Raw genomic sequence first — 12192 nt, 5'->3', positions numbered from 1 at the left:
ATCCCGAATGGGAAAAAATCGGATTGGAAACGAACATTTTGTGACTTTTTCGTATTTTTTGAGATTTTTTTCGTCACCATCGCGACTTTTTTGTAGCCGTTACGCGCAAGCGCATTGTTGCGACTTTTGCATAGCCATTACGACTTTCGTGAATTGTCGCGACTTTTGCATAGCCATTACGACTTTCGTGAATTGTCGCGACTTTTGCATAGCCATTACGACTTTCGTGAATTGTCGCGACTTTTGCGTAGCCATTACGACTTTCGTGAATTGTCGCGACTTTTGCGTAGCCATTACGACTTTCGTGAATTGTCGCGACTTTTGCATAGTCATTACGACTTTCGTGAATTGTCGCGACTTTTGCATAGCCATTACGACTTTCGTGAATTGTCGCGACTTTTGCATAGCCATTACGACTTTTGTGAATTGTCGCGACTTTTGCATAGCCATTACGACTTTCGTGAATTGTCGCGACTTTTGCATAGCCATTACGACTTTCGTGAATTGTCGCGACTTTTGCATAGACATTAGGACTTTCGTGAATTGTCGCGACTTTTGCATAGCCATTACGACTTTCGTGAATTGTCGCGACTTTTGCATAGCCATTACGACTTTCGTGAATTGTCGCGACTTTTGCATAGACATTAGGACTTTCGTGAATTGTCGCGACTTTTGCGTAGCCATTACGACTTTCGTGAATTGTCGCGACTTTTGCATAGCCATTACGACTTTCGTGAATTGTCGCGACTTTTGCATAGCCATTACGACTTTTGTGAATTGTCGCGACTTTTGCATAGCCATTACGACTTTCGTGAATTGTCGCGACTTTTGCATAGCCATTACGACTTTCGTGAATTGTCGCGACTTTTGCATTGCCATTACGACTTTCTTGAATTGTCGCGACTTTTGCATAGCCATTACGACTTTCGTGAATTGTCGCGACTTTTGCATAGACATTAGGACTTTCGTGAATTGTCGCGACTTTTGCATAGACATTATGACTTTCGTGAATTGTCGCGACTTTTGCATAGCCATTATGACTTTCGTGAATTGTCGCGACTTTTGCATAGCCGTTATGACTTTCGTGAATTGTCGCGACTTTTGCATAGCCATTACGACTTTCGTGAATTGTCGCGACTTTTGCATAGCCATTACGACTTTCGCGAATTGTCACGACTTTTTCGTATTGAGCGCTCGAAAAATTTGCGACAATTTGCGAAAAAGTCGCAAAATACCGATCATTACGAAAAAAACACATTTGGACACTTTTCGGACGTTCATGGATTAGTAAATGTGCCCCTAGGACTCGGATTAGGTTCAGCCGGGACCGAATCCATCAAAAAAAGGCTGGTTTCGGCCCGAAACCCGAACCAAATCCGGGATTCGGTGCATCCCTAGTAAATATGCCTCAAACTTGAAAATAACACATCAAGATCAAAAATTTTTTTGAAAATTACATTGTTTTTGTATTAAATAGTTTCCATAATGGCATAACAGCCCTTTGATACTACAGGTATATGTGTTTCCTACTGTATTTTAATCATTAGAGTTCTGTTACAGATAACACAATATTTTGAAATATTGTAAACAGGTATCAAACTTAAGATAATGTTGAAATTTTTGTTCTCGGAGTCACATGTAGAAGCAAGAAGAAGCACTGGGCAGAAGGAAGCGTATTCGGTTAGGGGAAAGGAAGTTCTAAACCACAACAGAGATTGCTGGTAGGTCATTATGAGATAAGCACTGACGTAGAACAAGCGGGTCCTAAGAAGAACACCTCTGTGGTCTGGGACTGTGGTCTCCACGTGTATTCGCCCCTGAACTCATTTATTTGCTTTTAGAATTAAAGAAAGATGAACATCATGTGGAATAGAAGTCGGACAAAGCCCCGGCTTATACTCTAGTCCCTACCACAATGTTCAATTTTGTCGGGAGCCGAATTATTTGCCCATATATTTTTGGGGTGTGGGTGGTGACCGGAGTACCCAGACATGGGAAAAACATACAAACTCAAAGTGTTCCGGTAAATGAACTCCCTCAATCTTGCTCGATAGAACTCTACGGTGCAGTATCCTTAAAGGAGAAGGAAAGGTAAAAACTAAGTAGCTTTATCAGAAAGGTCTATGTAAATAAAGCCATAAGCACTCACAGAAACACTGCACTGAGCCCTCTATCAAAAGAAACAGGATTTGTTGTCTCTTTGTTTTCCTGTGCCAGAGACATGCAGCTCTCTCCTCTCTCCTGCTCCCCCCCCCCCTCAAGAAAGGGAGCAGAAGTGTGCCTCTTGGTACTCTAAAGAGTAGACTTTTGCACTTCTTAGAACTCTTGCATTTGGGTGTGGTTACTCAGTAAAAGACCACTGTAGTGTTCACTTGTAATACATTGACTTATGAGACACTTGCTACCAGTTCTATTCCATCTCCATGAGAGAAACTTACCAACCCCTAGCACAGAGGTTACCAAACTGAGCTGCTGGCCAACCTAGGGTGGCTCAGCCTAAAGGCCAGTTTGGGTGAGGTTTGGGGAGAATGCCTATCTGATCTTCTACACCTAAAAACACAGTCTTTAGTTTTTACCCCAAACCTCAAATTGACCTTATTTGCTGCCCTGGTTATCCTTGGATGGCTAAATGTCTTCTACACTTATGTTTCCTATATCTGTAATTTGTTGTAACTTCTGTAACTTGTTATGGACTAAAGCTTCTGACAAAAGGTTAGAGCACCATGGGGACTTGAACTCAAAAAGTCTGTCCTTCAAAGCAGGCCCTATCAAGGCTAAAGATGGCCCCTTAGAATAGATGTCACTTTCAAGGGTTTATTGAACCAACACCACTTCTAACTACAGGTATGGGACCTGTTATTCAGAATAATTGGGACCCGGGGTATTCTGGATAAGGGATTTTTCCGTAATTTGGAGCTCCATAACTTAAGTCTACTAAAAATAATTTAACCATTGGATAAACCCAATAGGCTTGTTTTGCCTCCAATAAGGGGTAATTATATCTTAGTTGGGATCAAGTACAGGTACTGTTTTATTATTACAGAGAAAAGGGAATCATTTAACCATTAAATAAACCCAATAGGGCTGTTCTGCCCCCAATAAGGGGTAATTATATCTTAGTTGGGATCAAGTACAGGTACTGTTTTATTATTACAGAGAAAAGGGAGTCATTTAACCATGAAATAAACCCAATAGGGCTGTTCTGCCCCCAATAAGGGGTAATTATATCTTAGTTGGGATCAAGTACAGGTACTGTTTTATTATTACAGAGAAAAAGGAATCATTTAACCATTAAATAAACCCAATAGGACTGTTCTGCCCCAATAAGGGGTAATTATATCTTAGTTGGGATCAAGTACAGGTACTGTTTTATTATTACAGAGAAAAGGGAATCATTTAACCATGAAATAAACCCAATAGGGCTGTTCTGCCTCAATAAGGGGTAATTATATCTTAGTTGGGATCAAGTACAGGTACTGTTTTATTATTACAGAGAAAAGGGAATCATTTAACCATGAAATAAACCCAATAGGGCTGTTCTGCCCCAATAAGGGGTAATTATATCTTAGTTGGGATCAAGTACAGGTACTGTTTTATTATTACAGAGAAAAGGGAATCATTTAACCATTAAATAAACCCAATAGGGCTGTTCTGCCCCCAATAAGGGGTAATTATATCTTAGTTGGGATCAAGTACAGGTACTGTTTTATTATTACAGAGAAAAGGGAATCATTTAACCATTAAATAAACCCAATAGGGCTGTTCTGCCCCCAATAAGGGGTAATTATATCTTAGTTGGGATCAAGTACAGGTACTGTTTTATTATTACAGGGAAAAAGGAAATAATTTTTAAAAATGAGAATTATTTGCTTATAATGGAGTCTATGGGAGACGGCCTTTCCGTAATTCGGAACTTTCCGGATAATGGGTTTCCAGATAAGGGATCCCATACCTGTATTGGAAAAGAAATGTGCCAAATTTCTTCTGATCTCTTCAGTTTATTCTGTGCTGGCAAAAATATTTGAATCCAAAGACATTAAACAAAGCGAAAAAAGCAGCAATAAAGAAGCATTTTCTAGACTTTTCTACTTCATACTTTGAAGAGAATGCCAAGAGTGGGGAGGGGGGCCCCGCTCTGAGGGAAAAAAGCTTAATTATTTATACCCTGATACAGTCAGGGCAATTATGCTTGGAAGGTTACCGCTTTTTATTAAGCAGAAACAAGATGAAGAGAGCTGTAGTTGTGGAAGCTAATGACCGAGAACTCAATTTAGAGAAAGTAGCCTGTTGCCTCATGTAGATTAAGATAATTGCTGTAGAATATAGCCTGGGAATCTGTTTTTACAAAAAAAAACAAAAAAACATCTGTTTTTCATCGGAGGCAAGTGCTTAAAGAGCCCGTACGGCTGCAGGAAAATGATCATTTAAACTGAAGAACCTCAGTAAGAAATAATCACAGTCTGAGTCATTGTAAAACCATTTTCTTGCTGCAGATACCTGATAATAAGCACCAACCATTAGGGCTGCCGCCATCTTGGATTTGTTCCTTTGGACGTTTTAGTGCAACAAGTTGATGGTTATTATCATGGTTTTGCTCTCAGAAACTCATTTTTAAGTGTCATAATCTACATTTTTATAAAGTCCGGTGCACTTTTACACATTAACAGTGTGTTGCGATATCCCGGCATCTTAGATATGTTCCTTGTGGTGTGTTGTATAACATTAAAATGGCAGACAAATAGATAGTAAGAATTTTATAGATTCACGGTTGGAGGGGGTTATTCTTCCCCTTTACAGAGCGCTGGTAAGGCCCCATCTAGAATATGCTGTTCAGTTTTGGTCTCCAGTGCTCAAACGGGACATTATTGAGTTAGAGAGGGTCCAGAGAAGGGCAACTAAGCTGGTAAAGGGTATGGGAAGTCTCAGTTATGGGGAAAGGCTGGCCTAGTTGGGTCTGTTTACACTGGAGAAGAGGCGCTTAAGAGGTGACATGATAACTATGTATAAATATATAAGGGGATCATATAATAACCTCTCTAATGTTTTATTTACCAGTAGGCCCTTCCAACAGACACGAGGGCACCCACTCCGTTTAGAAGAAGGGAGGTTCCGTTTAAATATTCGGATGGGGTTTTTTGCCTTCCTCTGGATCAACTAGCAGTTAGGCAGGTTATATATAGGCATTATGTTGAACGTGATGGACGTTTGTCTTTTTTCAACCTAACTTACTATGTTACTATGTAGACAGAACAAACCTAAAGCAGGCTGTACCAATCCTAAAAAAATTGACATGTAGACGGTTAAACCTGGAATTTTGGACATTACCCTTAACACAAATGTGTCTACTTACTTCCAGTAAACTCCTGGCCTCCCAAGAAGAATGAAAACATCTTCTGCTCTTTGTTGGATCTCACCCCTTTACAAACTCCTTCACCACCCAGAAGGGACGTTCCACTCCAGTCGTTGACATTACACAGCAAAACATCAGGTGAGCTGAGCAAGCCACAGAGTATAGTGCCTAAAGTAAATGCAGAAGAACATATTTAGTAGCCTCTATTATTTTGTTTATTCTACATCCATGAAATGTCTAGTGTAGGGCAGGGGTCCTCAACCTTTCTTACTTGAGAGCCACAGTCAAATGTAAAAAGACTTGGGGAGCAACACAAGCACTATTAAAGTTCATGGAGGAGCCAAATAAGGGCTGTGTTTGGCTATTAGGGGCCTCTATGCACCCTATCAGCTTACAGGGGGCTTTATTTGGTAGGAAATCTTGTTTTTATTCAACCAAAACTTGCCCCCAAGTCAGGAATTCAAAAATAACTCCCTGGTTTGGGGGCACTGAGAGCAACACCCAAGGGGTTGGTGAGCAACATGTTGCCCCTGAGCCACATGTATGGGTCATTGCAGGGTCCAAAAGTGACAGAAGCATAAGCTTCCTGTCTTTCAGGTCATTAAGGTCTCTTCAGACAATGATTCCTTTGCTTTTCTGCTTATCCTACACCAGTGATCCCCAACCAGTGTCAGCAATGTAGACAAATGAGGCTTTAATTGTGCGTTATAGCCCATAAATAGACATATTCTGGTTCTTCTTGCCAATGTCCCTACACTGTGCACCCTGGAATGCCTCTAACTGAGCAGTGCACAGAATACAATCTACACACCTTTATACTTCAACCAACCCTTAAGGGTGAAGACACACTGGGCAACTAGTAGCAGCTACTTTTTCACTGCTACTTATTTTAGCAGCCGTGACAAGTAGCTGCTACTAGTTACTCCGGTGAAGACACATGGCTACTAGTAGCAGCTACTTTTTCAAGGCTACTAATTCCCTGCCATAGACAATACTGAGAATTGCCTCTGCTAAAACACACGTAGAGACAGTTATCAGTAAATGATCAGCATTGTCTATTTTAGTAGCCGTGACAAGTAGCTTCTACTAGTTACTCCGGTGAAGACACATGGCTACTAGAAGCAGCTACTTTTTCAAGGCTACTAATCCCCTGCCATAGACAATACTGAGAATTGCCCTGCTAAAACACACGTAGAGACAATTATCCGTAAATAATCAGCATTGTCTATTTTAGTAGCAGTGACAAGTAGCTTCTACTAGTTACTCCGGTGAAGACACATGGCTACTAGTAGCAGCTACTTTTTCAAGGCTACTAATCCCCTGCCATAGACAATACTGAGAATTGCCCTGCTAAAACACACGTAGAGACAATTATCCGTAAATAATCAGCATTGTCTATTTTAGTAGCCACGACAAGTAGCTGCTACTAGTAGCTCCGTGTGTCTTCACCCTAAGTCTGCAAGAAATTGTAGGAAACGTTGCTAATTTACTACCTTTTTTTGAGTCCATTTGGCAAAACTTGTGACTCCTCCATGCACAGACATAATTAAATCATCCATACCTGTTATAAATGTTTTTAACAATCTGAGCTGTCAATCATATATTGCCTGCCCCGCCTCTATGCCGGAGGCATAGAGGCGGGGCAGGCAATATATGATTGACAGCTCAGATTTTTAATTGTTATTACTTCCATTAAGCACTTCCTACATATCAAATGCATCAGATTTTGGGGAGATACAAAGCTTTGCCTTAATAACAGAGTTCACAAAATGGCGCCGGCTTACTGGCCATTTTCAGCCTTTCCAAGACTGAAGGAAAAAAAATTCAATAATTTATACAGTGTAAGTAAAGCTTATCTTTCTCCACTAACATGATACAAAAGAATTTAGAATGATTTCTTAGGGTGACAGGTTCCCCTTTAAACACATTCAATACAGGAACATGACTGGCAGGCCCTACCTTTATTTAATATGATCTGGCTGAGAATGAAGCCGTCACAGCAGGGATCCTTCCGACAAACTTGATGACAAAACAAATGGGCCTCACTTAGAGAAGCTCCATCAGCAGAGAAAACCAACGTCTTGTAGGCTCCAGATATTATATTGCCAAAGTCGGTTCTTTCAAATAGAGCCTGGCCACTTCGTAAAAATGTATATCCTGTGTAGGAGAAAAGTATTTTTTGAAACATAATTAACAGTGTAACAGGTGTATTGAGCCTCATACACACGGTCATTTAAATTGTGTTGATTTATTTTACGTAGCTCTCATTTAGTGGTACAGGTATAGGATCCGTTATACGGAAACCCGTTATCCAGAAGGTTCCGAATTACGGGAAGGTCATCTCCCATAGACTCAATTTTAATAAGATTTTTAAGAATGATTTGCTTTTTCTCTAAAATAATAAATACCTTGTACTTGATCCCAACTAAGATATAATTACCCCTTATTGGGGGCAGAACAGCCCTATTGGGTTTATTTCATGGTTAAATGATTCCCTTTTCTCTGTAATAATAAAACAGTACCTGTACTTGATCCCAACTAAGATATAATTACCCCTTATTGGGGCAGAACAGCCCTATTGGGTTTATTTCATGGTTAAATGATTCCCTTTTCTCTGTAATAATAAAACAGTACCTGTACTTGATCCCAACTAAGATATAATTACCCCTTATTGGGGGCAGAACAGCCCTATTGGGTTTATTTCATGGTTAAATGATTCCCTTTTCTCTGTAATAATAAAACAGTACCTGTACTTGATCCCAACTAAGATATAATTACCCCTTATTGGGGCAGAACAGCCCTATTGGGTTTATTTCATGGTTAAATGATTCCCTTTTCTCTGTAATAATAAAACAGTACCTGTACTTGATCCCAACTAAGATATAATTACCCCTTATTGGGGGCAGAACAGCCCTATTGGGTTTATTTAATGGTTAAATGATTCCCTTTTCTCTGTAATAATAAAACAGTACCTGTACTTGATCCCAACTAAGATATAATTACCCCTTATTGGGGGCAGAACAGCCCTATTGGGTTTATTTCATGGTTAAATGATTCCCTTTTCTCTGTAATAATAAAACAGTACCTGTACTTGATCCCAACTAAGATATAATTACCCCTTATTGGGGCAGAACAGCCCTATTGGGTTTATTTCATGGTTAAATGATTCCCTTTTCTCTGTAATAATAAAACAGTACCTGTACTTGATCCCAACTAAGATATAATTACCCCTTATTGGGGCAGAACAGCCCTATTGGGTTTATTTAATGGTTAAATGATTCCCTTTTCTCTGTAATAATAAAACAGTACCTGTACTTGATCCCAACTAAGATATAATTACCCCTTATTGGGGGCAGAACAGCCCTATTGGGTTTATTTCATGGTTAAATGATTCCCTTTTCTCTGTAATAATAAAACAGTACCTGTACTTGATCCCAACTAAGATATAATTACCCCTTATTGGGGCAGAACAGCCCTATTGGGTTTATTTGTTGGGGGTTTCCTTAATGGAGAAGGATCTAGGGGTTTTTGTAGATAACAAGTTGTCTAATGCCAGGCAGTGTCATTCTGTGGCTACTAAAGCAAATAAAGTGCTGTGTTGTATAAAAAAGGGCATTGACTCAAGGGATGAAACATATTTTTGCCGCTTTATAGGTCCCTGGTAAGGCCTCACCTTGAGTATGGGGGGCAGTTTTGGGCTCCAGTCCTTAAGAAGGATATTAATGAGCTGGAGAGAGTGCAGAGACTGCAACTAAACTGGTAAAGGGGATGGAAGGGTTAAACTATGAGGTTAGACTGTCGAGGTTGGGGTTGTTTTCTCTGGAAAAGAGGTGCTTGCGAGGGGACATGATTACTCTGTACAAGTACATTAGAGGGGATTATAGGCAGTTGGGGGATGTTCTTTTTTCCCATAAAAACAATCAGCGCACCAGAGGCCCCCCCTATAGATTAGAGGAAAGGAGCTTCCATTTGAAGCAGCGTAGGTGGTTTTTCACGGTGAGGGCAGTGAGGGGGTTGGGGAATGCCCTGCCGGGGGATGTTGGGTAGGGGGTTCCTCACGGTGAGGGCAGTGAGGTTGGGGAATGCCCTTCCTAGTGATGGGGTAATGGCAGACTCTGTTAATGCCTATAAGAGGGGCCTGGATGAGTTCTTGAACAAGCAGAATATCCAAGGCTATTGTGATACTAATATCTACAGTTAGTATTACTGGTTGTATATATAGTTTATGTATGTGAGTGTATAGATTGGTTAGTATAGGTTGTGTGCTGGGTTTACTCGGATGGGTTGAACTTGATGGACACTGGTCTTTTTTCAACCCTATGTAACTATGAACTATTTCATGGTTAAATGATTCCCTTTTCTCTGTAATAATAAAACAGTACCTGTACTTGATCCCAACTAAGATATAATTACCCCTTATTGGGGGCAGAACAGCCCTATTGGGTTTATTTCATGGTTAAATGATTCCCTTTTCTCTGTAATAATAAAACAGTACCTGTACTTGATCCCAACTAAGATATAATTACCCCTTATTGGGGGCAGAACAGCCCTATTGGGTTTATTTAATGGTTAAATGATTCCCTTTTCTCTGTAATAATAAAACAGTACCTGTACTTGATCCCAACTAAGATATAATTACCCCTTATTGGGGGCAGAACAGCCCTATTGGGTTTATTTAATGGTTAAATGATTCCCTTTTCTCTGTAATAATAAAACAGTACCTGTACTTGATCCCAACTAAGATATAATTACCCCTTATTGGGGCAGAACAGCCCTATTGGGTTTAATTTATTTTTAAGTAGACTTAAGGCATGGCAATCCAAACCATGGAAAGATCCCTTATCCGGAAGATCCCAGGTCCCGAGCATTCTGGATAAAAGATCCCATACCCCTATTTCTTTTGACTCTGTTGTCAATAATATCCTTGAACCCTGAAGTTCAAGACAAGTTATGCCTAACAAGTTAACCACAAGGGCCCACTAGGACCAAAATTAGAAAAGGGTAAAGCTATTGAGGCCATTCCTGATAACTTTCAACTATTTCTGTTAACGTTCAGCCTAGTTACTCAGAGCTCTTGTGCTTTGTAAAAGGGAACGTAAGCACAAATATAAAATCATTGCTTTCCAATGTATAAGTTATCTCAATGACATTTACAAAGAACTGTAATTTCGGTTTAATTACAATTGGATTTAAAGTTTCTTGAAAAGTTCTTTAGTACAACATTTTCATTAGAAAAATTTGAATTTTAGTTTTAGAACCAAGAGCAACGGATACATACAGTAATTACATTCTGGCAGCACAAAAATGTATTTTATTGTATTCTATGGAGATGTGATATGCAGTTAAACTGAACATTATTACCTTTTTTCCCATACACTGTGTGACTGCCAGTATTTCTCTGTCTGATCTTCATTTGGCACTTGGGGTTTTCTATTTTTACTGAATCCGTGTTTCCTAAAACGCTCTCTTTCTAAAATAGGAAAATATTATAACGCAATGTTACACTCAAGGAATACACGTTTAGGAATGCATCACACATTTCCTAGCCACAAATACAGCTACATGAACAGCATTATATCTCCCCAATGAATCAAAATATGGCCCCTGTTAGAGGAAAAAGCAGAGTCTATAAAGCCTCAGTAGATACATCAAGAAACACAAGGATATATAAGGAATCACTGTATCTAGAAGGCTTTATTGGAACTGGGATCAAGCATAAGACCAGTTGGGCTGAGTAGGCTCAGATACGGTGGGTTAGTAGGCTGGGATCCGGTGGGTTAGTAGGCTCGGACACGGTGGGTTAGTAGGCTCGGACACGGTGTGTTAGTAGGCTCGGACACGGTGGGTTAGTAGGCTCGGACACGGTGGGTTAGTAGGCTCGGACACGGTGGGTTAGTAGGCTCGGACACGGTGGGTTAGTAGGCTCGGACACGGTGGGTTAGTAGGCTCGGATACGGTGGGTTAGTAGGCTAGGATACAGTGGGTTAGTAGGCTGGGATACAGTGGGTTAGTAGGCTGGGATACAGTGGGTTAGAAGGCTGGGATACAGTGGGTTAGTAGGCTGGGATACGGTGGGTTAGTAGGCTGGGATACAATGGGTTAGTAGGCTAGGATACGGTGGGTTAGTAGGCTGGGATACAATGAGTTAGTAGGCTAGGATACGGTGGGTTAGTAGGCTGGGATACAGTGGGTTAGTAGGCTGGGATACAGTGGCTTAGTAGGCTCGGATACGGTGGGTTAGTAGGCTGGGATACGGTGGGTTAGTAGGCTGGGATACGGTGGGTTAGTAGGCTGGGATACGGTGGGTTAGTAGGCTGGGATACAGTGGGTTAGTAGGCTCGGATACGGTGGGTTAGTAGGCTGGGATACAATGGGTTAGTAGGCTGGGATACAGTGGGTTAGTAGGCTGGGATACAGTGGGTTAGTAGGCTCGGATACGGTGGGTTAGTAGGCTGGGATACAGTGGGTTAGTAGGCTAGGATACAGTGGGTTAGCAGGCTAGGATACGGTGGGTTAGTAGGCTCAGATACTGTGGGTTAGTAGGCTCGGATACGGTGGGTTAGTAGGCTCGGATACAGCGGGTTAGTAGGCTCGGATACGGTGGGTTAGTAGGCTCGGATACAGCGGGTTAGTAGGCTCGGATACAGCGGGTAAGTAGGCTCGGATAAAGTGGGTTAGTAGGCTCGGATAAAGTGGGTTATACAAAAGGAGCAAGAACATCTCTTGATCCCAAGAAACTACCCAAGCAAAAACGCAAGGCTATGAAAGCTTCATTCTATTACCCTCCAGATGATTGGACAACTCAACCCTTTAGGGTTAAGGCTCACTTTGTCTAAAGAAGT

The 12192-nt window shown here is 40.9% G+C and overlaps 1 protein-coding gene across 1 annotated transcript in view; it reads right to left on the bottom strand.

The window, feature by feature from the left end:
• Nucleotides 1-12192, bottom strand: part of tg (thyroglobulin) — a 154201-nt gene that overhangs the window by 91941 nt on the left and 50068 nt on the right. Inside the window, 3 exon segments of the mRNA NM_001329557.1 lie at nt 5351-5518; nt 7310-7507; nt 10712-10820. Coding sequence (NP_001316486.1) covers nt 5351-5518; nt 7310-7507; nt 10712-10820 — 475 coding nt within the window.

Source organism: Xenopus tropicalis, chromosome 6 (genome assembly GCF_000004195.4).
Source record: "Xenopus tropicalis strain Nigerian chromosome 6, UCB_Xtro_10.0, whole genome shotgun sequence".
NCBI classification, from domain to species: domain Eukaryota; kingdom Metazoa; phylum Chordata; class Amphibia; order Anura; family Pipidae; genus Xenopus; species Xenopus tropicalis.
This window is presented reverse-complemented; position numbering and strand designations above follow the sequence as displayed.